General features: G+C 36.9%; 1 protein-coding gene across 2 annotated transcripts; it reads left to right on the top strand.

Annotated features, from left to right (window-relative positions):
- The first annotated feature begins 659 nt into the window (after positions 1-659).
- On the top strand, positions 660-26,541 carry LOC120471410 (structural maintenance of chromosomes 6). Of its 2 annotated transcripts, XM_089131022.1 has the most exons (28): positions 736-751; positions 1,238-1,336; positions 1,867-2,003; positions 2,181-2,298; positions 7,846-7,951; positions 8,039-8,175; positions 10,155-10,216; positions 10,311-10,391; positions 10,502-10,603; positions 10,745-10,864; positions 11,147-11,245; positions 13,155-13,301; positions 16,073-16,161; positions 16,262-16,426; positions 18,521-18,699; positions 18,993-19,194; positions 20,008-20,122; positions 20,209-20,369; positions 22,420-22,555; positions 22,653-22,733; positions 22,815-22,985; positions 23,299-23,436; positions 23,520-23,665; positions 24,191-24,316; positions 24,892-24,997; positions 25,215-25,367; positions 26,002-26,099; positions 26,202-26,541. In XM_089131022.1, the coding sequence occupies exons 3-28, from the start codon at positions 1,875-1,877 to the stop codon at positions 26,284-26,286; spliced, it is 3,252 nt and encodes a 1,083-aa protein (XP_088987148.1). In that variant the 5' UTR covers positions 736-751; positions 1,238-1,336; positions 1,867-1,874; the 3' UTR covers positions 26,287-26,541. The 2 variants fall into 2 exon arrangements, with proteins under 2 accessions (XP_039517157.2, XP_088987148.1); XM_039661223.2 differs by lacking the exon at positions 1,238-1,336 and having other exon boundaries at positions 660-751.
- Positions 26,542-27,864: the final 1,323 nt, after the last annotated feature.

Here is a 27,864-nt window from a genome sequence, read left to right as displayed (position 1 = left end):
TCATCTAGTGGCGAGTGGCTTCAATTTTATCATTTGCCAAATAGGCCTACTTTGTTAAATGTGTCAATGTACATTTTATCAGTCCATTTTTACCTAATTATCATATTATATTATATTATATTATATTATATTATATTATATTATATTATATTATATTATATTATATTATATTATATTATATTATATTATGTCATATTATTAGTTTTCAACTCATGGAGTAATCTGACATTCCAAACATCTTGCATGCTCATTGTTTTATGTGTTGTGTTGTGTTATGTTATGTTATTTAATAATCAAATGATAATAATCCTCGCTAATAATACTCGTTTTAAAGAAGCAGTCTTTAAAGGCGTTTTAATGTTTGATAAAAAGGTTGCTATAAGTCAGCTCCATGCCGTTCCAGTGCATATATAAACTTTATAAATAGACAGCACGCGAATGCTAAATGCAATAAAAAAAAAAAAACATTAACATAAAATTAAAATAAATATGGGTTCACTGTTGGGTAATTATAAGAATCGCTCTTAAAATAATTTTAGAATGGGCATTTTAATATCATTTCTACAGATAATATAAAAAATATTAAATTATATTTAAAAAAAAAAAGTATAATGGTCATCTATGTGGTCATCCACCAATCGCTTGGCTGTTATCTGATTGGTGGGCACAAGCCGGAAGTGGTGTGACGCCATCGCTCACTCTGACGCAGCCAGGCTTCAAAGCGCGCGAGGAGGAGCAGGAGGGTTTACTGGTATGTTTCGTCTGTTTCACACTTGACATATTTACTTGCATATATTTAAAATAAATACCTTAAAACACACGCATATAGCGTCTTCTTATTCTGTTGTCATGTCTGTGGTGGTTTTGAGGAAAGGTTTCAACTTTTAAGGTCTTTCGCGCGTCCGCTAACATTTTAGCAGAGAGCGAATTTCAACGTGAAATAACGTTAACTGTTATTTATTTACGTCAGCAACGAGTTAAATGCCAGTCTCACATACAAAGTTAGTAAGTTTGATGTATTAAAGTTTCCGAACTTGGCTCTAACAGTGTCATAGTTTCGCTTTCATAATTTGATTTAATTTGACATTACGTTAACTTTATATTTCGTTGTGAGTTCAAAGTGTCTGTTAGTATAATAGCTACATGTGTATGTGTGTGGGATTGTGTTGCTCTTTATCTGATCGTTCTTGATTCTATCTCCTGCTTTTTTTTTTACACATGGCACGACGTACGAAAGTGGAGAAAGATTTTCTGTGGTGCACACAGTGATGGCATCAGTTATGTCACATTTCCTTGGTGGTTTTACTGTCTTGGTTCCTGTGACCGTGATTAATCGGTATGCAAGGTCTCTTATGGCCAGAACCACTCAATGACAAATCAAAACTAGCCCAAAACCACCTCGAATCAAAGCTAGTCCAATACCAAAACATGTCACAGCCCGAGTTTTGCATTTTCAGCTATCCTTATTTGTCGCCCTATTGTATAATGCAATAACTTGTTAAACTTCATGAAACTGCACCACACATACACTATTTTACCTGTAAATGTTCCATGTTGTAAATCAGAACTTGTGCAAATTATATCAATCTTACGTCTCCTGACGTGCCTGTTGGTCAAAGATACTTAAAAGGATAGCCTAGTTAACCCAAACACTAAAACATGCCTCAACAGACATGCACATAAACTATGATAATTGTGTATGATAAATATGATATTGTTCTCTGGAACACGTGAGATGGAAACTAATTTTTCACAAATATTTTTTGGGATATTCCTATTTTTGCACACAAGTTGAATTTAAACAAAGCTACATGCAATTGTGAATGTATTATTGTGAATGATACTGTAAATGCTTGATGTGTGTAGAGGGAGGCATGTCGAAGAGGAAGGGCAGTAATTCACGGTGCACTCCTGACAAGAGAGGCCGGTATTCTCAACCCGAGGAGGAGGACGAGGAAACGGGCAACTTCAGTTCAGGAGATGGCACAAATTCATCACAGAGTGTAAGCCATTCGCAGCATACAACAAGTGTATTTACTGATGTTCTTTTGCCCTGTAAAATACCCTACTTGTACTTTATTGTCCTAATTAGAGAATGTGTGCTAGGGGCTGTACTCTTATCATAAGTATGCAAATTGTGGATAGTCTTTGCTTACACTTCTGCTTATGTATGTTTTCAGGTCACAGGTGAGGTGGGCATCATAGAGAGTATATCTCTAAAGAACTTCATGTGTCATTCATGGCTTGGTCCCTTTGCGTTTGGTCCAAACGTCAACTTTGTCGTTGGAAACAATGGAAGTAAGTTGTTCTTCATGTTTCTTTTTTTGAATGGCAAAAGAGGGGTATTTCACCCCATACAACTGTCAATCATCTTCGAAACACAAACCTCAGAAATGTATGACCCTCCATTGAAAGTCTATTCACCCAAAACTCAGATGCTTCAAAACGTTTATAAAGAGATCATAAAACTAATCTTCTGTTTTCTGAAGAGACCCAATTGCTTTAGATGATGTACAGGTTTAATTTTGTCTTTTATAAATGGATAAACGTTGATCAACGAACATTCATAGAGCATGTCAAATAAAGTAAACGGAAGCTAAACCGTACATACTTGATGTGTGAGAACAAATCTCAGTGGATCTTGTGGAAGCTCAAATGGCTGGATTGACATGTGTGAATGAACATTTTGGGTGAATAGACTTTCAATTGAAGGACAGAATTCATTCTGATATCATTAAAAGATCTCCCTTTAACTCTTTGTAATTTGACATAGTATGTTAATTTTTTTTCTGTTGGTTGAAACCGTAACAGTGTGAAAAAAACAAGCCAAGGCAATTTGGCCGATAATTGTTTTAGTAACTGATTATGATATGAAAAAAAGACTTCCAAGCAGATGACTCTTATGAGTCAGTCAACAAACAGTTGAACATACATGCAAGTGGATGAGATTAATCGATGTAACTCAACAACAACTACAGGCATGTATCCACTAACCATTCAGAAACATCCAGTTGCAGTCTAAAAGTTGCAACCTCTTCTCGAGTCTCTCCGTAAGGCTGCACTCTGCTACTAAAAATTCGCGGGTTTTTTTGGTGGTGTTGGGGAACTGTTAGGCCGTGTGTCCACCAAAGCGTTTTTAGCCAGCTGAAAACGCTAGACGCTCTGCTGAAGACGCCGTGCTTTGGGCGCTTGAAAGCGTTTTGGCAGCGCAGCGTTTTTTTCCGTTGAGACGTTTCGTTGCTATGATACAGAATATCCGCTGGTCGGTGTGGTATTAGTCCCACCCCTCCTCCACTGTGATTGGACGGCTGGGTAAAAAGTGACAGTGATGAGCGCTGCGTTTTATCCAAAGTTGAATATTTTTCAACTCCCAGCGACCAGTAAAAACGCCGCGCCCCCATTGAAAACAATTGAAAACATACACCAGGCGCGTGGAAAAAACGATTTGGTGGACACACGGCCTTAGGGGTAAACAGTTTAAGACAGAACAACAACTCAATCTCCAATAATGCCAGCGGCTCCTTAACCAGCAACCAAGAAGACTAACACACACACCGACACAGCTTTTCCAAGGTTGGATTTGGCCAGGCTCTAACTATAAACAGGAGAGTCCTCTCAAAACATCAAGATAAAGTGTTCTCGCTCTCAAGGATAGCTAGACTTTAGTCTAACAGGAAAGTAAGACTAGAGAAATTGTCCCTTAAACTCTTGGCTTCATTGACCTCATTTTGTTTTAACACTTTATTTCATTTCTGGAAGCCAGCTAAATGAGCAAGCTCTGTTACTGCATTCAGATATCAAATACAAACTTTGTTAAATGTGTCAAGTGCCTGTGGTTCTTGACAGTCGAGAGAACCAGAGCCACTGCCTTCTGCTGCTCCAGCACCCTTTCAATCATGTGCTGCTTGGATCCCCATCTGGTTTGGCATTCTGTAACCAGTGCGTGCTATGGAAGGTTGAGCTCCTTCTGTGCCTCTGTCAAAGCTCTCCTCTTCTTCCAGCTGTGAGAAAAGTGGCCCACTATCATTTTGCACAACTTTATAGCCTTATCAATGCGAGCATCACCTTTAATTGCGCTTTCTAAAGACTAAGACAAGTCATCCCTAGTGGTGGAAGAAGTGTTCAGATCCTTTACTTAAGTAGAAGTACTAATACCACACTATAGAAATACTGTTACAAGTAAAAGTCCTGAAAAAGTATGCAAGTATAATCAAGAAAATGCATATAAAGTATTAAAAGTAAAAGTACTCAATGCTGAAAAATCGTCAAGTTTTAGAAAGTGTAAAGGATCCAAACAGTTGTGTGTTAAATGGTCTAATCATTTCAGCTGGACTTATAGGCCAGTATATGGCTGTATAGTTACATTTATAATAAAACATTGCGTTTTATAAACAGTTTTGTGTGCCAAAAAAAAATCTACATTTGAAACGTAACAAGTAAATAAAGCTGTTAAATTAATGTAGTTGAGTAAAACGTACAATATTTCTCTCTGAAATGTAGCGAAGTATAAAGTGGCATGAAAAGAAAAGACTCAAGTAAAGTACAAGTACCTCAACATTTGTGAGTACAGTACTTGAGTAAGTGTACTTAGTTACATACATCCCACCACTGGTCATCACACAAGGCATAATACGTGTATTGGCACTTTGTATCTATTAAAACAAGTTATGGCAACAAATACTGGAACGGAAATAAAGGTTTATTTAAATGGGTCTATCTTTCCAGTTTTATTGAAATGTATCGTATAAAATAAATATATGATTGTGTCAGCTTCGAGATCTATACAATATTATGTCAGTATACACTAATAATAATCCTATCCTGTATACATTTAATGAAAGTTACAAATAATATAATAATCACCAACAGCATTGTGCCCAAAGCATTGTAGCCTCTGCTATTTGAGTTCTGCAGCCTTCTTTATATTGCTCCTGTTGTCAAGTGTATAGCCACCTGATGCTTTGGACGCAACCCCCATGAATCCAGGGCATCCCTTAGGCCAGGGGTGCTGTGCAGGAGCAGGGTTGGGCACACCTGCCTTAGGCCAACAGAGATGTTTTGGCCCGTGTGTTCCTCGGGGAAAGTAGGGAGTCTGAAGGGATTTGCTGACGAGTTCGTACTCAGGTTTTATATAGTGCACAGTGAGACTTGTGTATGGTTCCTTAGTGCGGCTGGACTACGGGTCGGTCATGGTCGTAGATGAAAAATATTAAATCTTTCCAACTCCAAGATCGTACCAGTTCGGCCAGATTTGGCTCGAAGACGTTCATCTTCGGATGCAGCGCCGCTCGCAATGTTATAAAAAGGGCACCCTTCACGCTCTTGCAGACGCGTCGAGTATAAACATGGCTTTACGTGTCGAAAACATGTACACGAGCATACCGTTCCACAAAGCGGGTAAACGATCTCAGCTTCAGCGCGGATAGTGAGGAGCTCCTGGTCTCTGCTTCGTTCCAGTTTGTAGACATTTGTTCGTTCTTTCTTTGTTGATGGCGAACTCAAACTTTCTTCTGAGAGCAACAAGAGTCACACGATGGCACGAGCGTCATCACTATGACACACCCCTTACGGCATTGGTCCTGGCTTTTGTTCATACAGCGCGCGTTCCGGGACTGATTCCGGCAATCTTACTAGGTCCCCAACCCGGGATCGATGCCGGTATCAATCCCGGATCGTCTTTGCGTTCACACAAAAGGCGTTCTGGCAAATTCCCGGCAATTTCCCGGGATCAACGCGCTGTGTGAAAGGGGCTTAAGCAACATGTATTTTTCGAAAGGGGCATGTTCGACGGGTTGCATCATAAACAAATATTGCATAATTATCACAAGACTTTCAATATTTTATCGGGCAATGTGATATCTCTATAACGATATTGAGTTGATATATCTTGCACCCCTACTAACCACTAAAACATTATAATAAACCCACTACTTCATCTTATGACTATTCATACGATGAATCACTACAGGGACAAAGCTGTTCTTATACCATTTTCTTGTACACTAAACCGTCGATTAAACGGAAGTTGCAGGGACTCAATACAGGGGATGATGCCTGTCACTCAAAATTGAAACGCCTATTCGCTGTACCTGCCTGGTATACAGTGAAGCAGCGTTAAGTAGAGACTCTACAATCAACCTACTGGACCATTTCACAATTTGGTTAAAAGAGTTCAGGCTTTTAAATAATTCCTATACCAGGACACCAAAGAAAAGAACAAAATTGATTCGCTAAAAGCATGATAAAACAGAATCAACAGTGTTTTATCAAGTGTTACTAAAATATATTTTTAAATCATTATTAAAAATGAATCTTAAAGTTGTTCTTAATCTGTATGAGTTTCTTTCTTCTGTTGAACACAAAAGAAGATATTTTGAAGAATTTTGGAAACCTGACAGTTGACTGTTCCCGTTGACTTCTGTATAAAAAAAAGATATGGAAGTCAATGGGGTCCAGAAATGGTTTAATTAGCAACAGTCTTGGAAATATCATGTTTTGAATTCTACAGAAGAAATAAATTCATACAGGTTTAGAACAACTTGAGGGTGAGTAAGTGATGTCAGAAAAAACATTTTCAAGATAAAATAGGGACGCCACAGTCCAGACCACTAGAGGGCCACAGACCCCCAGTTGAGGAACACAGCATCTCTTTAAGTGTGAAATGTGGCTCTCGGGAATGTTTCTTGCATTAATTATATGAGATCTGTAGTTTGATCCTTAATTACCCGACAGCTTTTTGAAATAAACTAGTGCTGTCAATAGATTAAAAAAATTACCTAGATTAATCAGAATTTTAAAAAAAGTTTTTATGTCTTTTTATACTTTTTTTAATGTAATAATTTAATCATTAATCATTTAATCTCCAAATCAATGTAGAGACAACATAAAGACAGTATATTTTAAATGCTATGTTTAATGGCTAGTATCACTGATACTAATACAGTTATCGATGCCTCATGAAAATTGCTTTACATTAATTACATTAATTTTAGCCATTCAATATTACAGTGACATTGAAAGCTATAAGTTTTTTCACAGTTTATTAGGCTTCAAAAAAGTAACAACTTTTAATTTAAGTAAACTTTAAACACCTGAAACCATATTTAATATCATATTTAGTATTTACCTGTGCCCTTCCTACCTGTCTAACAGGTAGGAAATTGAATACAGTTATCAAACAGCCACTTTAAGACTAGCCGCTGCTGCACAACACACGTCTCGTTCTCTCACAACTCTTTACGTTAATTTAAGACTATTTAACTAACTTAAGTCTCCACTCGATAAAACTGACATTTTGGCATAATTGTGTGTGTGTTAATGTTCGTTCAAGCGCAAAAGAGAACTCTATACGTGCTGAAACGTTGCTGTCAATCAACAATCGTGGGAGGGGTATCCGACCGGCTCGATTTGAGTCAGAAAAACATAAGGAGATTAAAAAAAAAAAAAACTGGATGGATTTTTATAATTATATGATGTTTGTGTACAGGCACTGCCAACACACATTTCAGTACAAATTAACTTGTAAAATTGCATGTGCCATTATACCGTTCCACCCCTAGTCCAAAGGATGACAGACAAAACGGATGCTGCATCAATTGCGTTAAAGTTGACAGCCCTAAAATTAAAATTTGTTATGTCTGGTAAAGGTGGAATTTAAAATCTTTAGATTAGTTTACTACAGTTCTACCAAATGTGAAAGGAGATTACATAATCATAGCTTTTTATATAGACCTGTCAGAGATAATAACAAGAAAACAACCTATTATGAGTTTTATGAAAGCTTGTTTTACATTGTCAATGCTGGAAAGTTTTGAATGGCTTCATGTGTATTTGTTTGTGTGTTAGGTGGGAAAAGTGCGGTGCTGACGGCTCTGATTGTGGCCCTGGGTGGTAAAGCTCACACCACCAACAGAGGCTCCTCACTCAAAGGATTTGTTAAGGAAGGAGAGAGGTACTGCACTGCTATCCTGCTTTTTCTGCTTGTTGTCACAGTCTGTTTATAATCTCTCACGCTGTTTTGTGTCTTTATAATGTACAGCTCTGCGGACGTGTCCATCACTCTGAGGAACAGGGGTCGTGATGCGTATAAACCAGAGGTTTTTGGTGAATCCATCACCGTAGATCTTCGTATCTCCAGCGAGGGACTGCGGACTTATAAACTAAGAAGTAGAACAGGTATACTTACAATTACAAAACCATTTTACCTTTGGGTACTACTCACTTACTTTGGGTAATTTAATCTTGGGCTAATCACTAATTTCAGAGGGATTCACTCTTCAAGAGCGCATTTTTTAGCAAATATTGATTTGTCTGGTTATTAGTGATTGATTAATCATGTAACAAATTCAATTGAAATTGGTAATTAGTTGATATAAGTGCTTAAACAGGTTTAAACCTGGGATGAGTAGTGCTGAAATCTAAATAAAACCAAAATTGCCGTTATGGCTTAGTGTAATTATTCTGAGTCTGTGTTTTCAGCATGTTGTCTGTTGTCCTTTTTGCATACATTTTAGATCAAACCGCGTGGAAACCAGGTGAAACATTGTGCCGTGAACTAAGAAGTTAGGCTTTTCACTCCACAAATCAGCAACATTCACCAAGGATTTAATGTAGTTACACTAACTGTAACCATGGTATTGTGGCAGAAATAGTCAAATGTTTTTACTGTATTCATTGCAGGGTTCGTATAACCTTTTGAGGCACTTTTCAAGGATTTTCTAGTGCTTTACACTTTTTCCAGCATTTCAAAGCTCTAAATATAATCCAGTCTAAATGTTATTTTTATAATGTGATGACCAAAAACATTATTTGTTCACCTATCAAGTATTGTCCCAATTAAATATGTAGGAAAACTAACATGTGCCAAACAAACGTTTTTATTTAAAAATAAAAAAGTAAGAAAATACCACTATAATAACCTGTAGATGAGGAGGTGTACTTTTTCGCATATTAGCCATTTCCACTCGCTAAAATAGTGTTTTTCCCCACACTTTGCTTTTAAATTGATGTTTAGATATTGTGAATTCCCTATTATAAAAAATCAAATCGTCAATAAATACATTGTTGTCAGAGTTTGACACTTTTTGTTGGAACTGTCACATAAAAAAATGTCTTTAAATTGCAAGGAATTACACAGAAAGTGAGTAAAGAGTGCTCCTTTTTATAATCAAAGAAGATGTCAGTCTGTTCAGTATGATTTTTGGTACATTTAATAAGAATAGAATATAAAAAATGTCCCTAAAAAACGTAGGTTGTTGTTAAAGTAAATTTTATCTGCCTCTCAACTCAAAGCTTTGTGCTTTACTGTTCAAATATGCATTTACAAGAAATAAATATGTAATATTATGAGTAACTGCAGATTTATATTTTATTAATATTACTAATAATACTATTTTTATGATTAAATTGCCTTTTTTATTAACAATCCCCCCTCAGCGCTACCAAATCAGGTACTAGCGTCACCATCTGTAAAACCTAGTGCTCATTGTTCTCAAATGTTAGTCTGGAGCACCTGTGTTGATATATAATTACATCATTTTGGTCAGATTGTGTAGCCCTACAAGCAAGCACTGCAAACCTGAAGCTTTTTATTTTTTAAAGGAATTTCATTTTTAAAAAGTGTACATCTCAGAATAAAATCTCAGTATGATTTTTTTTTTCTCCAAAAAATGGAGCCCTGAACTTTAAACGTCTGTGCTGTCGTGACAAAGGCAAGTGAAGATTTGCTGAAGCGCTCGTAATTAAAGCCAGGATCTAATTCTTTCCTGATGTGTAATCGACAGCCAGTATGCACATATGCACAACATGTGTCGGCTGTGTTGCTCCACTGGTTTAGATTGACAATTTCAGTGCTACGTTGGTACTTCATATTTAACCATACCAGATTCAATAGCTTCATGCTTAGTGATTCACTGGAGAAAACACACTGTGGTTGGTTGGTTGGTTGGTATGAATCATGTTTATACTCTTTAGTCAACCTGTGTTTGTTGTAGTCTGGTTCATATTTATTTTACCTTGCATAGCTTTTTTTAAGGGCGAGGGCAATGGCATGTCACACAACCTGTACGTGTTTGCATCTGCTTCTACCACATGACAGATAAATCAGCACAAAAGTCTGACTATTTGATTTATTTTTTGCCTCTCTTTATAATTAGGTCACATAGTGTCGTCCAAAAAGGAAGAACTGATCTTTATTTTGGATCACTTTAACATCCAGGTATTTTTCAAGATCTTCTCAGTTTTCAAAATGCTTGCTCAAAACCATTTAAGTAATCTGTTCTGATGAATCTGTTTGGTTCTTCCATCCTCAGGTGGACAATCCAGTCTCGATCCTTACCCAGGAAATGAGTAAACACTTTCTTCACTCCAAAGGAGAGGGGGACAAATACAAAGTGAGTCTTAATGGTTGTGAAATCGTTTCTCTTGGACAAATGGAAACTTGAAATGTGCATTGCTCTTTCTTTTTTTGTGTGTGTGTGTGTGTGTGTGTGTGTGTGTGTAGTTTTTCATGAAAGCCACTCAGCTTGATCAGATGAAGGACGATTACAGCTACATCATGAAGACCAAGACCATGACCCATAATACAGTGGAGAAACACAGGGAGGTGAGTGCTAAAATAATCACACCTTTCTTTGCCTTGGGTGGTGCAGCTTTGGAAAGCAATATGTGATTTAGATTGCCGAACTAGCTATTCTTTGAGACGACTGCATAGTTTATTTCTGGCACACCCTTTCCTCTCACGCAGACTCTGCAAGAACTAAAGAGAAAGTACCACGAGAAAGAAGAGCGCTATAAAAACCTGGCTTCACTCGATGAAATGCAGCAGAAGTTGGATGAGCTGAAGAATCAGATGGCCTGGGCTCTGGTCAGAAATCACCGCCAGCACAACATGACCTCTGACTGCATGGATCTAATCAAAATTCCAAATTCCCAACCAGATTTGATCGATTTATTAATCGTATTATACTTTTAATGGCTTTTTAGTTTTTTTTACGGTGTAAAGCGTTTTTGTACTTTTAACATCCCATCCTCAAACAGCAACGTTACACACTAAAGAAAGTTGAAAATGTTAAAAGCTCTTTAAATATCTCATATAACTGAATATTGTGAGTCATCTCATAGTGAAATGTATGTCTGTGTACATCAGGTGGCAGAGGTGGAGCAGGAGGTGAAGCCCATGAGAGAACGAATCGCTGCTGAAGAGAAATCCACCGTCAAATATGACAAGAAAGTGGAAGAGTGGGAGGTGATTGAATATTATGTACAGTTCCTGTGGTCCAGTATCCTCTAGTGTCATGTAACTTGACATTTGACTACAGGATACAGTCTGGTCCAGATTTCAGCTTTTAAGTAGGCGTTTTTTGGCTAGAATGAGAATTACGAGTAAAGGCATCATTTACAATTTTTGTTCTCACAATTAAGGGTCAGGTTTTTCTGAATTACATTATTACACAACACAGATTCAAATTTAAGTGGATTCACTGTCATGGTAAAAAATCTTTAAATTGACCAAAGCATTGGTGACATTAAGTTGAAGACGTTTACACAAAATATAATAAAAGTTTGATAAAATAACAGTGAGAATGGCAAATATAGTACTCAATGATTTGTTTTTTGTTATTCAGTTTTGCTATTCTGATTCAATTGTGGGAGTTTGTTCTTGCCTGACAGATAGATCGTATGTAGCCAATCCCTTTTCAGCGCTGCGCTCATTGTTTTCTGTCTTCAGGTTTTATATTTCCACAGGATTTATGAATGAACCACTCGTTTTAAAATCTACCTGGTTTACATTTGTTATGACATAGTGTTCCTTCAGACATTACAGTGCTCAGGGTAAATTTCGTTAACTCTACAATAAGTAAATCCACTTCACCAGCTTACTCTTCGACAGCAATGTGATAGAAATATAGAGACCTACCACAAAAACAGAGGTTCAAAGACAATATTCTAAAGATGGGTGCTCACTTTTTTTCTGGCGCACAAGTGTCCGTTACACATCGTATATGTACTTACTGTAGTAGTGATAACAGTAAATTATGCTTAATTACAAGCATGTCAGTACTTATTTGTATTGTTACTGTATTCAGGGCACCTTAAAATAAAGTGTAACCAAATTGAATGCAAGTAATATAACAACAGTCGCATAGTTGTATTGAAAATACTTCAAATTTGTGGAAATGATTTTAAAAGAAATTACTACAAAGTGCATCAAACACAAAAGTCTGTATAACATTCCAAATGTGATGCTGTTAACCTTAAAGTTATTCTTTAAAAGTGCTCAAAATTTCTTAAAGGGATAGTTAACCCAAAAATCTAAATTCTGCCATTTACTCGCCATCAAGTTGTTCCAAATTTTTATGAGTTTCTTCATGTATGAGATATTTTGAAGAATGGTGGTTATCAAACAGGCGATGGTTCCCATTGTCTTCCATAGTAGGAAAAAATACTATGGAAGTCAATAATTACCAACATTCTTCAAAATATCATTTGTGTTCAGCAAAAGAAAGAAACTCATACAGGTTTGGTACAACTTGAGGTTGAGTAAATGTTGAGACAATTTTTGGGTAACCTATCCCTTTAAAGTCAGCCAGATTGAAACGGCCTGTTTTGGTCTAGTTTTACAATAAGATTAGTTTGTTGACACGCCTCTGAGGAGAGCACAGGCACATTTTTCTATCGGCTGCAAATTTATAAGTGCTTTTTCCCCCCTGCTCATTAACATTTAAAGATCACAATCAGGTTTGGCAGACCAGGATTTCCTTATTCTTATTGTGCTTTGATAACAATGTCATTTGGGTTTCTCAGGAACCCAAATGACAAAACACAGTTATTAATGCCCCTGTAACATGCATACATTTTTTTTCATAAGAGACCATTTGTAACAACATTACTGCCAAAATTTGCTCTTGGGCGCACAGTACTTCAGGCCTGCAACCTCATTGATATTCCAGTTGCTTTTATACCATCATCTTTTAGCAACCCTGGGCTCTCCAGCCTCAAAGCTTTCTTTCTTCCATTGTTACAGAGCTCTGTTGAGTTGTGCACAACCAGCAGTCCTAATAGTTCTTTCATTGTGAAGAAAATGCTAATTCAAATCTAATTATGTTTGATTGCCCGTAATGTGCAGTGTGTCCATTTGGGGTTTTTGTTTGTAGGGGAAAGTTCAGGAGGCCAACAGGATATTCCAGCAGTTTCAGGATCAGCTGGAGGGTGTGACGGAGCGGATGCAGCAGCTGCAGCCACAGTGTGCTGAACTAAAGAGCAGGGCACAGCAGCGCAACCGAGATCTCAAAGCAGCCGAGGTGCAAACTCAAACTCTTCAGTCTGACAAACATGCATGCACAACATAATGGAAACTCTAGTCCTGGTCAGATTATAGTGCATATACAATTGGAATCGGATCATATTTAGCAGGTGTGAAATACGTTTTTTTTTTAAAGCTACGGTCATGTGTGGTTTAAAATCCTATTCAAATCACATTTCTGGAAATCTGATCTGACCGCTCTCATCTGATTTCGCATAGCTTTACTTTTTTCTTTTTTTTTTTAAAGTGAAACCTAAACAAGAAGGACTTTGTTGGAAACATGCTGAAAGACAGTCTCTGCAGAAACACAGTTGTATTGTTGCTGCGAAGTGCAGGTTGTGTGGAAAATAACAATATACTTACTGATAGTCGGCCTGGTCTACACACCTCTTTTTGAATTTTGAGACGGCAGCACTGAATAAAGTGTCTTTCACAGTGAGCACGATTAAGCGATGCGAATGTACAATGCAATAGATCCCTATGGTGCTAGTCACACTGGGCATGATCAATCGTGGCTCGACAAAGCAAGGTTTTATGAGTATTTTCTGTCGCCCTGTGATAAAACGGGCCGTCCAATAAGATTTGAGGTTTATATCACGTGCCCGGAGCAGCTGCTGCAGAGATTGGTGCCTATGTTTAGAAAACCAGTATAAACACAGAATAAAAATGCTCTGGCAAAGAGAGAAGAGAATAGATTTTGAGTTCTTGTTATTGTTGACAGTTAACTTTTTGAGGAGTGAAAAATAAGCAATCGGTAGTTATTGATATTTCGAATAGAATATGACACACACATTCAATTGTGGGGCTGGGTATTGACACAAATTTCACAATTCGATTCGATTTCGATTCACAAGTTTGCAATTTGATTTCGATTCGATTCAATATTTATTATTTTGGATATCAGTTACAATAAATGGCAAATTTATATATGAAATATATATTTATTATATGAAATATAAACATTTAAATGTTGGCTGTCATAAAAACTTGCCAGATTTATTCAAATATGCATTACATATTGAAGAACATTAAGATTGTAATGCATATGTAATATTGTGTATATATTATTTAGCAAAATGCTCCTCTCTAGAGTTATTTTTTCTAGCTGACTAACGAGTTTATGTGGGTTTTCTGATTGAGCGAATCAATGTAAAATGATATGGATTTCGATAAGTTGTACTCTATCTTTTAACAAACTTTCAGATGCTCATTCATATTTATTTCGTGCTGTAACTGGTATTATTAAGCCGGAAGAAAGATCAGCGCTGCTGCTTCTCTTGAGCTGCACCAGAGCGATCTCACGCCACAGTGCCAAAACGCTATTTATGTATTTGAATTTCTAAAGACAATGGACGTAATTTGAAAATTGAGACTTTGTTTTATATCAATAGTAACAAAGGACAAAGATTATTGCGATATTTTTGGATGCGCGCAGCCGGGATACAATGTCCCATTCATTCAAATGAAACAGGATGACTAATCGATTCTTGAGATTTAAGAATCGATATCGGTCCGTAAAAATGAGAATCGATTAATATCGAGAAATCGATATTTATTACCCAGCCCTATTCAATTGCTTCTGCTCCAGTTTATTTGCGTTCACATGGCTTCTCTTCTTCCCATCAACTTCCAGTGGCAATTTTAGTTGAAAAGTGTGCACATTTGGAGAAATATTGATTTGTAACAATAAAGGGAGGGAAAAACAGATTAAACACGCTTAAAATGTAACAGACTCACTTGTTAACTTCACATTTGTTTTTCAGAATATTATTTTTATTGATTTTCCTCTGAATTATGGGACCTGAATTGCTTGAAACGTACAGAAATCTGTGTGTCTGTTTTCTGCCAGGTTCCAGTGTGTAATGAGCCAGAGAGCGCTCCTTCGGTCTAGATCTGTCAGTCATATTATGTGATCATAACTTCTTCCATTCTGGATGACGACGTCCTGTATTCTTCCTTGATCTGAGTTCCATACATATAAACAATCGAGAGAAATGTTCTATATGTGGCTCGGGTATTTGTATAGCAAAAGATGTTTAAATGAGAAATGCTTGGAAGTTGTAGTGCTCAGTCCATTATAAAACACTACAAATAATGCATGTCTGCCCACTCTATATAATTCAACTTTATTTCAAGACTCAAGGTCCATTAGAAAAGAAATGTACAACAGACAATACAAAATACATACAAAATATTTACGAGACAATTATACCAGTATTTTCCAATTGAATCAAAATCCACTTTAGATCACAATCAGAAGTTATTACAAGCACTCAATGATGGTTTAAAGTGGGGTTTGTGCAAAAAACAATAATCTCATAAATTGTGTTGTGTAGCTTGATGCTAATTGTTGCTCAAATGCACCTGTTACTTAGCTGATTATATTGTATGATGTATTTGGTCAAAATAATTATTGTAAGGTCTTGTAAGCATTATAGATAGTTTGTGTTGCTGGTGTAGTATTAATATATTAACTAACATATTAAACATTAAAATAAACTGATTTGTAGGCTGCTTGCATTTAAAATTACACATAAGAAAGATTAATCGATATTGGTTCTTTAAAATGAGAATGAGATTTGTTTATTTATTTAACCAGCTCTACTACCAACACGTCATTGCCATAGAAACCAATGCAGATTTCCTGCAAAATGAAAAACGCCACGGGACCCACATGTCGGATCTGAACAGTTGCCTTCATGCAGCTCATCTCCGTTGTGATTGGTTGACGGAGGAGAAATTCTCTTTGTTTTTGTTTTTCTGGCTTAGGCTGGACTTCATCGGAAAAAAACTAATTTAAGAGACCTTGAGAAGGATAAAAATCAGCTCAACAAGCGTATCCAGGAACTCAAGCGGAGGTATTTGGAAAGTGCACCGAAAGGAAACAATGTTACACAACATTATCCTTGTACCATTTCCAGCTGTTTCATTCTGACCCGTTCCCTCCTCTCTGTCCAGCATAAGTCAGGCGAACTCAGCTGACACTCAGTCTCGTGTGGAGAGGATGAATCACATTCAGACTGAGCTGGAAGATCTGAGTTTCCAGGACTCCACTCTGGCTCAGCAGATCGATCAGTTTAAACAGGCCTGCGCCTCTGCGAAAGAAAGGCTGGGCAAAATGAGGTCAGTTCAGATGTTGGTAAATGACTTCACTATATAAAGGTCTTCCATGATCAAGCCTTGTATATATTGAATATATTGAAAAATGTTCATGTCTGGAAAAGACAAACCATTTACATTTATTTTTAATGGAAATTTCCATGTTTTTATAGACTTATTCATATATAAATGTCTAAAAAAAAATTCATGGATATTTCTAAAACAAAATATATAAATGTAAATTGTTGTTATGCCAATTCCACATCCTGGTATTTAAATAGTGGTATTGAAACCTTTCTAGGTCTAGTAGCCTTAGTTCAGTAGTTTTTCCCGAAGGGATTCTATAAAAGTCTATGTTTAAGAGTTATAAAACATAACATATGATACGTATAAAAACACAGCATTGCACATTTTAATTTTGGCTTTATTGAGGGAAAGAACATTCAGTCCCATGAAGAATCTCATGAAGCAACGCAAATGACATAATCACATTAAAAACAATGGAGAAATATAAATGTTTTTATTCACAGATGTTGATTATATAGAAACAATATATTTTACATTAATTGCAAAACATGTATATTTTGCATACAAATATTTTAGTAGTTTGAGAGTGTAGGAACTCTGTCATTCTCAGAGCTTCATGGAAGTGAGTGGGTGCTAAAAAAAGTTATTTTGGTGTTTACATTTTTTATTAAAAACCTGAAATTAAGCAGGCCAATGGCTTCAACAGAACCAAAATAACATCTTTTAAACAACCTCATAGCTCACAGTAAGTCATTTCCCCTATGGAGAAAATGAATGTGATTTTTACTTTTGGAACCTGACCATGGGAACTCTTTATACAGACAATCCCAGCAGAGTTTCTTGCTATTATTGAAAATCTGACCACATAATTTATTATGTATTAAGCATGTATTAACCCTCTAAGACCGACGGGAGCGCCGGCGCTCCGGTTTGTGTGTGTCTGTTTAAGAGCCTATAGAAACTGAAACCAAATGGCTAGCTCAATCATTCTTTTTGCATACAAAACCAGAGATGTAACATGTTCAGATCAAGCCTCCTACATGCTCACGTTGCGTTGTTTTCACCCTCTAATGAGTCTGTACAAATTGCGTAATATGCGAATAACACAAAAATGTCACGTCTTTGCACACGTTCTGTAGATCTGCGGTTGATAGTTACGTCTTCCAATAGCTCGTTGACGTATCACGTTCTGTGCACTATGACCCCAGCATGTGTCACATGTTGTAACGTCAAAAGCTGCGTCATTTGACCATGTGTTTGACTCCCATCTGCTATATGTTCCTTCTTATCATTATTGTCTTTTTACCATTGCTTCGTTCTATCATTTCTTTCTCGTTTATACACTCGCAAATACAAGTACATTCACACACACACGCGTACGCGCACGCATGCAACGTTATGTCTAAACGAAAGCACACGGACGCAGAGGTTTTGGAAATACTAATTGCGTCCGATGACGCTGAACTCTCCGTCTGCTCATTTATTTATTTATTTTATTATTAATTGTTCTGACAGGGTCTATTTATTTTATATTCTAACCAATTCAATGTTCAATCAATATTCAAAAGCAAAATGTTATCTGTTTGACCACAAATGTAATTGAATATTTTACATGGCACTTTTTTTTAATGAGTGTATCTTAAAAACTAATTTATAAACAGTTCAAATCAATTCTGAATAGCTTAAATTGTTTTATGCACGTTTTTCACATTGACAAGTTTGAGGTTGACATTTATCCATTTTTTGTATTGAATAAAATATTTAGAAAAAAAATTGGGGTTTTGCTTTTTGTTTATTGCACTTTTGAGATATTTATCTAGTTACTATTGATTTATTACAAACATAGCCTTCAAATTGGGAGAGGAAGGATTATTGTGATGTATATGGCATATGAAAATGCTCAAAAGAATGACAGCACAAGCATGTAAAAATAGAAAGATATATTCTATACTCTGGTGGAATTGTTGTCATAAAGGGTTAAATTTGGGTGGGAAAAGGGTCAAATAGATCCTCCACTGGATCTTGAAGAAATGCTTCTTTTTGTTTCTAGTTCTTAATTTGTCTCACTATTCATTTCTTTTCATTTTGTAGCCGTGAAAAGCAGGACCTGCAACATTCGATAGATTCTAAGCAGCGTGGCCTGGCTGCTATGGAAAACAGTCGAAATAACCAAATTTGTCGTTTTGGAGAGCACATGCCAGCACTGCTGAGGGCTATAGATGAGGCTGACCGGCGGGGTCAGTTCAAGAGGAAACCTGTTGGACCACTCGGTAAGTATCGTGAACTTCACAGCTTGCGCAAGCTACTTCTCTCTCATTTATTTCAGGATGTTGTTTAGCTCTAAAGCCCAGAGTATACTTCAGTTCATGCATACTCATGCTAATGTGAAATTATCAAAATGTACCGCAACTCTAGTTCAGATTAGTATAAAGACAGTTTTATTGATAATATTTTCTGGAGAGAAAAAGCACAAAGACTAGACCATGATGAAACTAGCTCACACACACCATCAAATGGAGTATACTTTGAAAAGCAATGTCGTATGGGATTCTTTTGTTTCTAGGATTCTGCATCCGACTTCGGGATCCGGAGCTGGGTCTTGCTGTGGAGAGCTGTCTGAAGGCTCTGATGTTAGCTTTCTCTTGCGATAACTACGCTGACGAGAGAGAGTTACAGAAAATCATGAGTCGCTGCTTCCCGCATGGCAGAAGACCTCAGATCATCGTCAGCACATTTAGCGACACGCTTTACAATGTCGGCAACAGGTAGCTAGAGATCGCCTGACCTGCAAATTTATTTAGTTATTCGTCTTTTTCTGCTTTATTTTTATTTCCTGTAAATTTGTTGTGACAGTATTGAATGCTGTTAATATACTGGTAAATCCACATTTGGGTTGCATCTTGAGTTGTTTTGTAAAAGGTCATATTTGCAGGAAAAAACCCACTGACAATGTCTCTTGGAAAAATGACTGCATGTGCACCAGTAATGTGATTATGTCTAATAATCAGAGTAAGAACTTAAACACAGTTAGATGCTTATATGTCAAGAGCAAACCTCTTCACTCCTCTTCACATGGTTTTCATTATTCTGATTATTCACAAAGAATAGTGGTTATTTTTACCACCGTTATTCACTTACCCAATTATGAACTCACATACAGTTGCTTAATCTACTTCCATCATTTGGAAAACACATTTCATTGGGTGTTTTGTATTTTTTAGGTTACATGTCTAAAATGTCTTCATTTCGGTATTTTTGACTATTATTATACTGCATTATATTCATGTCGTGCAATGTTGTATACATGAACTTCAGCATACACAAAAAATGCCTACTTCTCTGCTATGTTTACAAATCGCTACATGAAAACTTCATTTGTGTTTACATGAGGTACAGTTTAATTTCAATATTTCCTAAATCTAATAATAATCAATACATTATGAGGGTGCATGTAAATGTAGTTACTGTCAGGTTGGTTTCATCTCATGCTGGTTTTTAGCCAGTACTAGTTTGTCCTTCAAAATACAACAGGAAACTTAAAAACATTAAATATATGCATATTTTTCATTTGTTTTCAGGGCTGTCAATCACCCTGAATACCCAACAGTCCTCCAGGCGCTTGAGATTGAGAATCCAGTTGTGGCCAACTGTCTGATCGACATGAGGGGAATCGAAACCATTCTGCTCATCAAGGTGAGACTGGGAGAAGGACAACAACGAGCATTTTACTGCTTTTCCACATCCTGTGAAGTGAAGGACTCTGTTCATCTCTCCCACAGAACGCTAAAGATGCGAGAAGGGTCATGATGAATGGACATCCACCACGCAATTGCAGGGAAACTTTCACACAAGAAGGGGACCAGGTCTATTGTAACCGTTACTACTCCTGCGATCAGAACAGAGCGCTCTACCTCAGCAAAGATGTCGAAGAGGAAATCAGGTTTGAAAACATTCAACTCATTTTTGAGATTCATGGCTAAAAACGTAATATGGTTCTCCTAGTCTCTGGTCTTTCAAAATCCCTAACTTTAAATGTAAATCTGTACATGTTACTAAACCGCAGGACGATACCTACTATTGTAGTTTAAAAAAGTAAAAAGATATTTTTACTAGGGCTGTCAACCGATTAATCGTGATTAATCGCATCCAAAATAAAAGTTTGTGTTAGCACAATATATATGGGTGCACTTAATTATTTTATATACACACACATGCTTGTATATATTTAATAAATATTTTCATGTATATACTGTATATAGATTTATATATAATTTATATTATATATAAATAATACTTTTTTCTTTAATATACATGCATGTGTGTGTATTTATATATATATATATATATATACAAAATAATTATACACAGTGCACCCACATATATTATGTAAACAAACTTTTATTTTGGATGCGATTAATTGTTTGACAGCCCTAATTTTTACATCAAAACATTTGGAGAGAAAAGGCCTGTTCATACAAAGGAAGACGACTATAACGATCTTTCTAAATATAAAAGAATAGTCCTCTCCATAATGATAACAGCACATGGAAACAATTAAATTGACACATTAAATTGATCAAGTAAACACATTTATAATGTTATAAATGAAATTTTTAAATAATGATTTTCTTTCTGTTCATCAAACAATCCTGAAAATGTTTCCAGAAAAATATTAAGCAGCTCAACTGTGTTCATAATTCTCTTAAAACAAGACTTTGCACTGAAACCGTGTGTGTTAGTGTTGCACGGTGCACCGATACCTCAAAAGTATCGGGATTCTCGGAAATTAAAAACCTCACAATACCTAAATTTCTTTGTATCGATACTTTTATGAATGACCGCGTCCCAGATTTGGAAAACACGTATTTCATGTTGGGTGGTCTAGTCCTTCCCTATGGACGTCTGTGTTTGTTCTCCTCACGCATGCAGCAAAGAAGCTGCAGCTGTCGTGAGACAAACACTACGGCGAGACGGCTCCATGAGCGAGCACAAGTGATACTGTGTCTGGGGCCGCCGGTCAGTCGCGGAGTGGCAATCCGGAGAGTCGGGACTTTTCCCGGTGGGCCGGTTGTGTTTCGAGGCCGCGAGGGCCGGTCTGATAGCTATACATTGCAAGTTCTTAGCAAGACAATCCGGCGGACTGGTGTGCTGCCGCTGCCCGCTGGTCAAAGTGTGCAGAATATAGACTCCGCAACTGCGATAGTTTGAAGCGCGCGTCGTGTGAAGATGGTTCTCGACTGCGCGAGCCGCAAAAGACACTGTATCCGTGCAACTGATAACAGCGAAAAAGAGCGTTCCACTTGATTTAAAAAACAACAGATTTTAGCGCTGGATCTCTTATTTAATAACGAACTAAATGAATGCTCTGCTAGTTAACTGAAGATGTTTTATTTATTTTTCTTGAAGGTGTACAACTTTCTAGGGCTGGGTAACAAATATCGATTTCTCAATATTAATCGATTCTCATTTTTACGAACCGATATCGATTCTTAAATCTCAAGAATCGATTAGTCATCCTGTTTCATTTGAATGAATTGGACATTGTATCACGGCTGCGCGCATCCAAAAATATCACAATAATCTTTGTCCTTTGTTACCATTGATATGAAACAAAGTCTCAATTTTCAAATTACGTCCATTTTCTTTAGAAATTCAAAAACAAATAACGTTTTGGTGCTGTGGCGTGATTAGGTTATTACAGCATTTAAAGAGCACAGACCTACGCAAAGAAGGTGCATGTGAAACGCCTTGTAAGTAATACTTTTCCTTTTCAGGAAAAGTATCGAAATCGCAATTCTTGACTTGGTATTGAAACAATAATTTTGGGATATCGTGAAAACACTTGTGTGTGCGTGTAATTTTACTTGGGTTTTTCCCTTAATTTGATGGTGACTTGAATATGAAATTGATATTATTATGAGTGTGGACTCTTTTCTATTGATCTTCTAAACAGTCAAGAAAGATCAAACCCTTTTTTCTTTGTTCTGCAGACATTTGCAATCTGCCATACATTCCCAGAGAACACATTTGGATCGCTTTCAGCAGGACATGCAGGAGATTAGTGAAGACGAGAAACAGAACCGAACTCTTCTTCACAGAGCCTATGAAGACCGAAAAAAGGCCCAGGTCACTAACTACCAGCTGTGCACAGACCACATCATAGTGTTTGATTGAATATGGGCCTAATATGTTGGGGGGTTTTTTTGTCTATTTTGACTAACAGGAACTTTGTCGGAAGCTTCAGGCTGAGCTGACAGAATTGCAGAATGTTGAGGAACCACAGTCTGAGGACTTGAAACCTTTGGTAAAAAAAAAAACAGATTCCCTCATTATGCAGATACGCGTGATGGTGCATTTCTAAGTCTCATTGTGTCTCTGTTTTCAGGAGGAGGAACTGGAGGAGCTCAGCAGCCGGATAAGTGCATGTCAAGTGGAATTTGAAGCAGCGCGGAAGCAGATGCTGACACTCAAGAAGGAATATGAGGAGGCTGAGCAGCTCTACCGGCAGCAGAGGGAAGCTTTTAACAGCATCGCAGAGGAAGCTGAGCCCATTAAGGTCAGAGAAGTTTTATTCAACGGTGTATAACGTCATTAGTTCCTCCCGACCAGCCGCTTCTATACGACTTTTAAACACCAGATTCCTCTCAGCTAATGCTTAAATGTGCCATATTATGCCCTTTTCCAAATTCTTGATTTTGTTTTTGAGGTCTACTAGAAAAAAAGCCTCATTATTTTTCACATATTTGACATTGTTGCAGCATGATTTGCTCATGATTCCCAAATTCACTTAATTCTAAATTAAATTTTAGTATTTTTAAAAAATCAATGTATCTAACCTTGTAAACAGTTGTTTGTATGTGATTGTGTAGGAGCAATTGAGCAACAGCGATCAGGAGGTGGCGAGGAGTAAACACCACAAACGTCACTATGAAGACAAACGCAAAACTCATGTGGAAATGATTGAGACACTAAAGAGGAACCTGAATGTCAAGGAGCAGGAGTTACAAGTGACCAAACATTGACATCTTACACTAATTCATTAGATATGGAAAGATTAGCGTTTGTTTGACTGGATCTGTTTTTTCGACAGGCGTCCATAGCAAAAGCCTCTGAAATCTGCCCTGACCGCTTGGATGTGAGGAGAACGGCTAAGAGTTTGGACAGTGAAATCAGCCGCCTTAAACACAAGATTAACACACAGCAGGACCAACAAGGACACAGAGACACTATCGTCAGGTACAAATCTCACAAAACATGTCAAAGGAGAGCGACCGAATGATATTTCACTTGCAATCAAAGAAAGAAATAAGAAATCATTATTTGAAATCATAAGAAAACCGAAGCCAATTTTTAAACTGGTTAAGATCTGTTGCATTGAGACTATTTGCAGGATATTTAAACACATTTCCCCTCAGATTCTCCGCTCAGATCTTAAAATGACATAATCCTCATATGAAACTATTTCTCAAACATGTTCTATTATATTCCATACTATCAGAATCTATCCATGTCCTAATTAGATATTAAGAAAAATTACATTTTCAAAAAGGGATGTTTCCAAAATGAAGAGATTTTAGGATTGTTGGCACGTCCCAAATGTGTGTTATCTTTTAAAAAGGAATAAAAACATTATGAATACCAAAATGAACAAAAGTAGCTAAAAGTATGTAACATCATTTTGAGTCGTTTTGCCTGCATGTTTGTGAAGTGCATCTACATAGATTGTTTATCATGTATCTTGTTGGTCATTGAAACTTCTAGGCAATACCATGAGGCGAAGGAAAACTTCAATAACATAGCCCGACAGGTAAAGGGTCTGGAGGCTTTCATCAGCCAGCTGTCTAAGATCATGAACACCAGGCACAACGTCTATGCTGAAATGCGAATGTAAGTTTCTTGGTAAGGCTCTTGGTTGATTCTTGCTAACTGATTTGTAGGGGTTAAACAGATCGAGGTTGTTCCGTACTGAACGGGCCCCACGATTCGGCACGCATGTTATTCGCGGATTATTTGCAAAGTTTAACAATCATCAAGTGAAATTTGCATGTGTCTTTAAATCAGCAAGTATTACATCCTTTAAAGGGTTAGTTCAGCCAAAAATGAAAATTCTGTCAGTATTTACTCACCCTCATGTTGTTCCAAACCTCTATGTGTTTATTTGTTCTGTTGAACACAAAGGAAGATATTTGGAAGAATGTTTTAATCAAACAGATCTCATTCCCCATTGACTAACATAGTACTGTATGTATTTTTCCCTACTATGTTTGTCAATGGGGAATGAAATCTGTTTGATTAAAACATTCTTCCAAATATCTTCCTTTGTGTTCAGCAGAACAAATAAACACATAGAGGTTTGGAACAACATGAGGGTGAGTAAATACTGACAGAATTTTCATTTTTGGGTGAACTAACCCTTTAATTCATATTAAATCAGCAAGGGCATGTGCATTTTGTGTTTCCAGGTATCTCTCGGTGCGCTGCAAGTACTACTTTGACTCTATGCTGTCCCAGAGAGGCTACATAGGGAAGATGGCATTCGACCATAAAAATGAGGCACTCTCTATATCAGTAAGACTTTGCATGATGATAACATCATGAATGTAGTTGTTTTCTTAATGAATTGGCACTGGATGATTCGGATACAATATTTATAGATTCATGCAGTCTTGTATTATTGAATTTTATTGAATGGCCCATGTTCTTATTGTGTGTTTGGGGTCAGTATTTTTACTACGCATGGAACCGTGACAATACTGATGATCATCATCATCGTTGTCTTCCTCAGGTTCAGCCAGGAGAGGGTGGGAAGGCTGTTTTGAGTGACATGCGGTCTCTGTCTGGAGGAGAGCGTTCATTTTCTACTGTGTGCTTCGTCCTTTCACTGTGGGCAATAGCCGAAGCTCCGTTCCGGGCATTGGATGAATTCGATGTTTATATGGTAAAAATATCATTTTTTTCCAACATTGATAATGATAAGCACCAATTCAGCATATTATGTGTGACTCCAGAATGATTTCACAATGATCATGTGACACTGTAGACTGGAGTAATGATGCTAAAAAAAACAGCCTTACATCACAAGAAAATTGCACTCAGGATTTATTAAAATTGAGTTACTTCAAATTGTAATCATGTTTGATTTTACTATTATTTTTACTGTTTTGTACTGGTAAGTGCTGTAATTGGTCACAATTTTTTTTTCCCAATTTAGCTTTTTTTTTTTAGTTTATTTAAAAGCTTCTACAATGTTAATAAATTATTTTTTACACATACAAAAATTAAGTTTAGTTTAATAGGTGGCTGTAAAGTGTGTATACACATTCTTTCTTGAAGACATTAAATTTGTTGTGCACTTTGATCTTTAAAACTTTGCAGACCTTTTACCTTCACAAACAGCCATTTTACACATTGCATGAAAGGTAATATTCAAAAAAGCATAATAGGGGCACGTGAAAACAGTGCGTCACACTGAAGGACGCTGTCATTTTTAAAAAGATACTACATCCAAATCAAAATGAATTTGAATTAAGTCTAAAGAGGTGTGTGTGTGTGTGTGTGTGTGTCTCTCACAGGACATGGTGAACAGAAGAATCTCGATGGACATGATGCTTAAAGTCGCTTCCAGTCAGCGATATAGGCAATTTATTTTCCTAACACCACAGAGCATGAGGTAAAGAGCTTATCTGGTGTTAGTGTAAAACTAGAGTTAGATTAGAAGACATTGTCTTATTCTTACAATTAATAACGTGCTGTTCTGCTTTCCTTTTCCCAGCTCTCTTCCAGTTAACAACATGATCCGCATCCTGCGTCTCAACGACCCTGACCGTAGTCAGTCGTCACAGAGGAACTCAGAATGAAGCTGCTATCGGCTGAACGGTGGTTTACATCACTGCACTTTACAGTTCCATCTATACTATAAATGTTTACAGTTTTCTTTTTCAAAGTTGTACATTTCAAAACTAATTTAGTTATTTAAGACCCAAATTTGCAGGTTCTGTTTAGTGCTGCACTTTAAATTTTTCTAAAAATAATAGTTTTTAAGTTTTATAATACAAATGTTATTACAATGTTATTGTCATTGATAATTGGTTGAATAAACCTTTTGAATAAGTAAAAAAAAAAATTCAGTCTTCCATTGTTTTGGTTTCATCAATTCAGAAATTAAAATGTTTTGTTTCTTATTTGAACTCTTTTGTTCAAATAGGTAACCTTTTAATTTCTTTAACTAAAACAATCATGTGTCACTTTATTTTGTTCATTCTTTCACCAGGCATGTGGCGTTGTACTACTGTGGCCCATTTCATGAAACTACCTTAAAGGTACAATATGCGAGATTGTTTCGTCACCAGGGGTCGCTATCCTCTTACAATAACATAGGCGTATATTAATGACGTATATTCCGCATTAAGCAGAATTATGGATCTTGTCGTCAAGCTGATGAATCTTTTATGGCAGAGTGAATACATTGATGTTTTTAACATCACTGTGGTGTGAAGCAGTGCACGATTGCTAGACGTATACCAGCGGCACACGTAACGCGAGTCCCGCGGATATAAAGGAATAAGGACGTTTAATTCTACCGTACTACACGCTGAATTACTCACACATGTCAGTTTATTAGACGAATTAAGCTTGAGGTAACGCCGCGCTACTTCACTTGCTCTAGCAGTTTCATTATCACACTAAACGGCATTTGTGTGTGTTGAATGTTGTTTGTTGGCTGTATGAGACTAAGCTAGATTAACATTAGAGAATAACATACAGATCATATTCTAACTTTTCATCATGTTCAACTATATAACATTGATTAGTTTTATATACATTGATTTGCTGGTCCATAATGTTTGAACAAAACCCTGCTAGGGACGCTCACGCTGTTGAGCACGCATAACGGGCATAACCGACCCAGTTGACCACGTCTGTCGCCATGGTTACTATAGCAGTACGAGGTCAAACCTGGCGGAAACCGGTGGTAACGCAGATATAACGTCGTTGACTGGCGACTCCCCACCCCTGCTCACACGCCCCGTTTCCTTGGTTAAAAATCGCAATTTTCTCACGATTTACAAATAGTTGGAAATATTTGGGATATTGTAAGTAATCAACTAAACAAAATATATAACATTGGCCTAGTGGTTTTTGGATATTTTACTGCAATAATCCTGCATATTTTACCTTTAACTCCTTCCCTGCCACCGACGAGATTCTCCGTTATATGGTAGGGGGCGCTATTACACATCTGAAAGAGTACTGATCTCTACTGATCAAAACGCTGGTGCAAAAGAAGCAGAAACAAGCGATGGAAGCATTGCTTACACACATGTAAGCTAACATGTTTATAAACATAGAATCTAAATCAAAACTGCCTAATTTCACTGAATGAAAGACGAGCTGTAGGACTGTGAAGTTTTAGGGGTGTTGATGGACTCAATCTA

The sequence above is a fragment of the Pimephales promelas genome, chromosome 5 (genome assembly GCF_988280905.1).
Source record: "Pimephales promelas chromosome 5, fPimPro1.hap1.1, whole genome shotgun sequence".
NCBI classification, from domain to species: domain Eukaryota; kingdom Metazoa; phylum Chordata; class Actinopteri; order Cypriniformes; family Leuciscidae; genus Pimephales; species Pimephales promelas.
The sequence above is the reverse complement of the archived record's forward strand: the minus strand, read 5'-3'. Positions and strand labels throughout refer to the sequence as shown.

Bases quoted from the DNA above. Each gene is read 5' to 3' on its own strand.
- LOC120471410 (XM_039661223.2), top strand. From the start codon at position 1,875: ATGTCGAAGAGGAAGGGCAGTAATTCACGGTGCACTCCTGACAAGAGA. The intron at 7,952-8,038 runs GTACTGCACTGC...TATAATGTACAG, and splicing joins TTTGTTAAGGAAGGAGAGAG to CTCTGCGGACGTGTCCATCA. The intron at 10,865-11,146 runs GTCAGAAATCAC...TGTGTACATCAG, and splicing joins ATCAGATGGCCTGGGCTCTG to GTGGCAGAGGTGGAGCAGGA.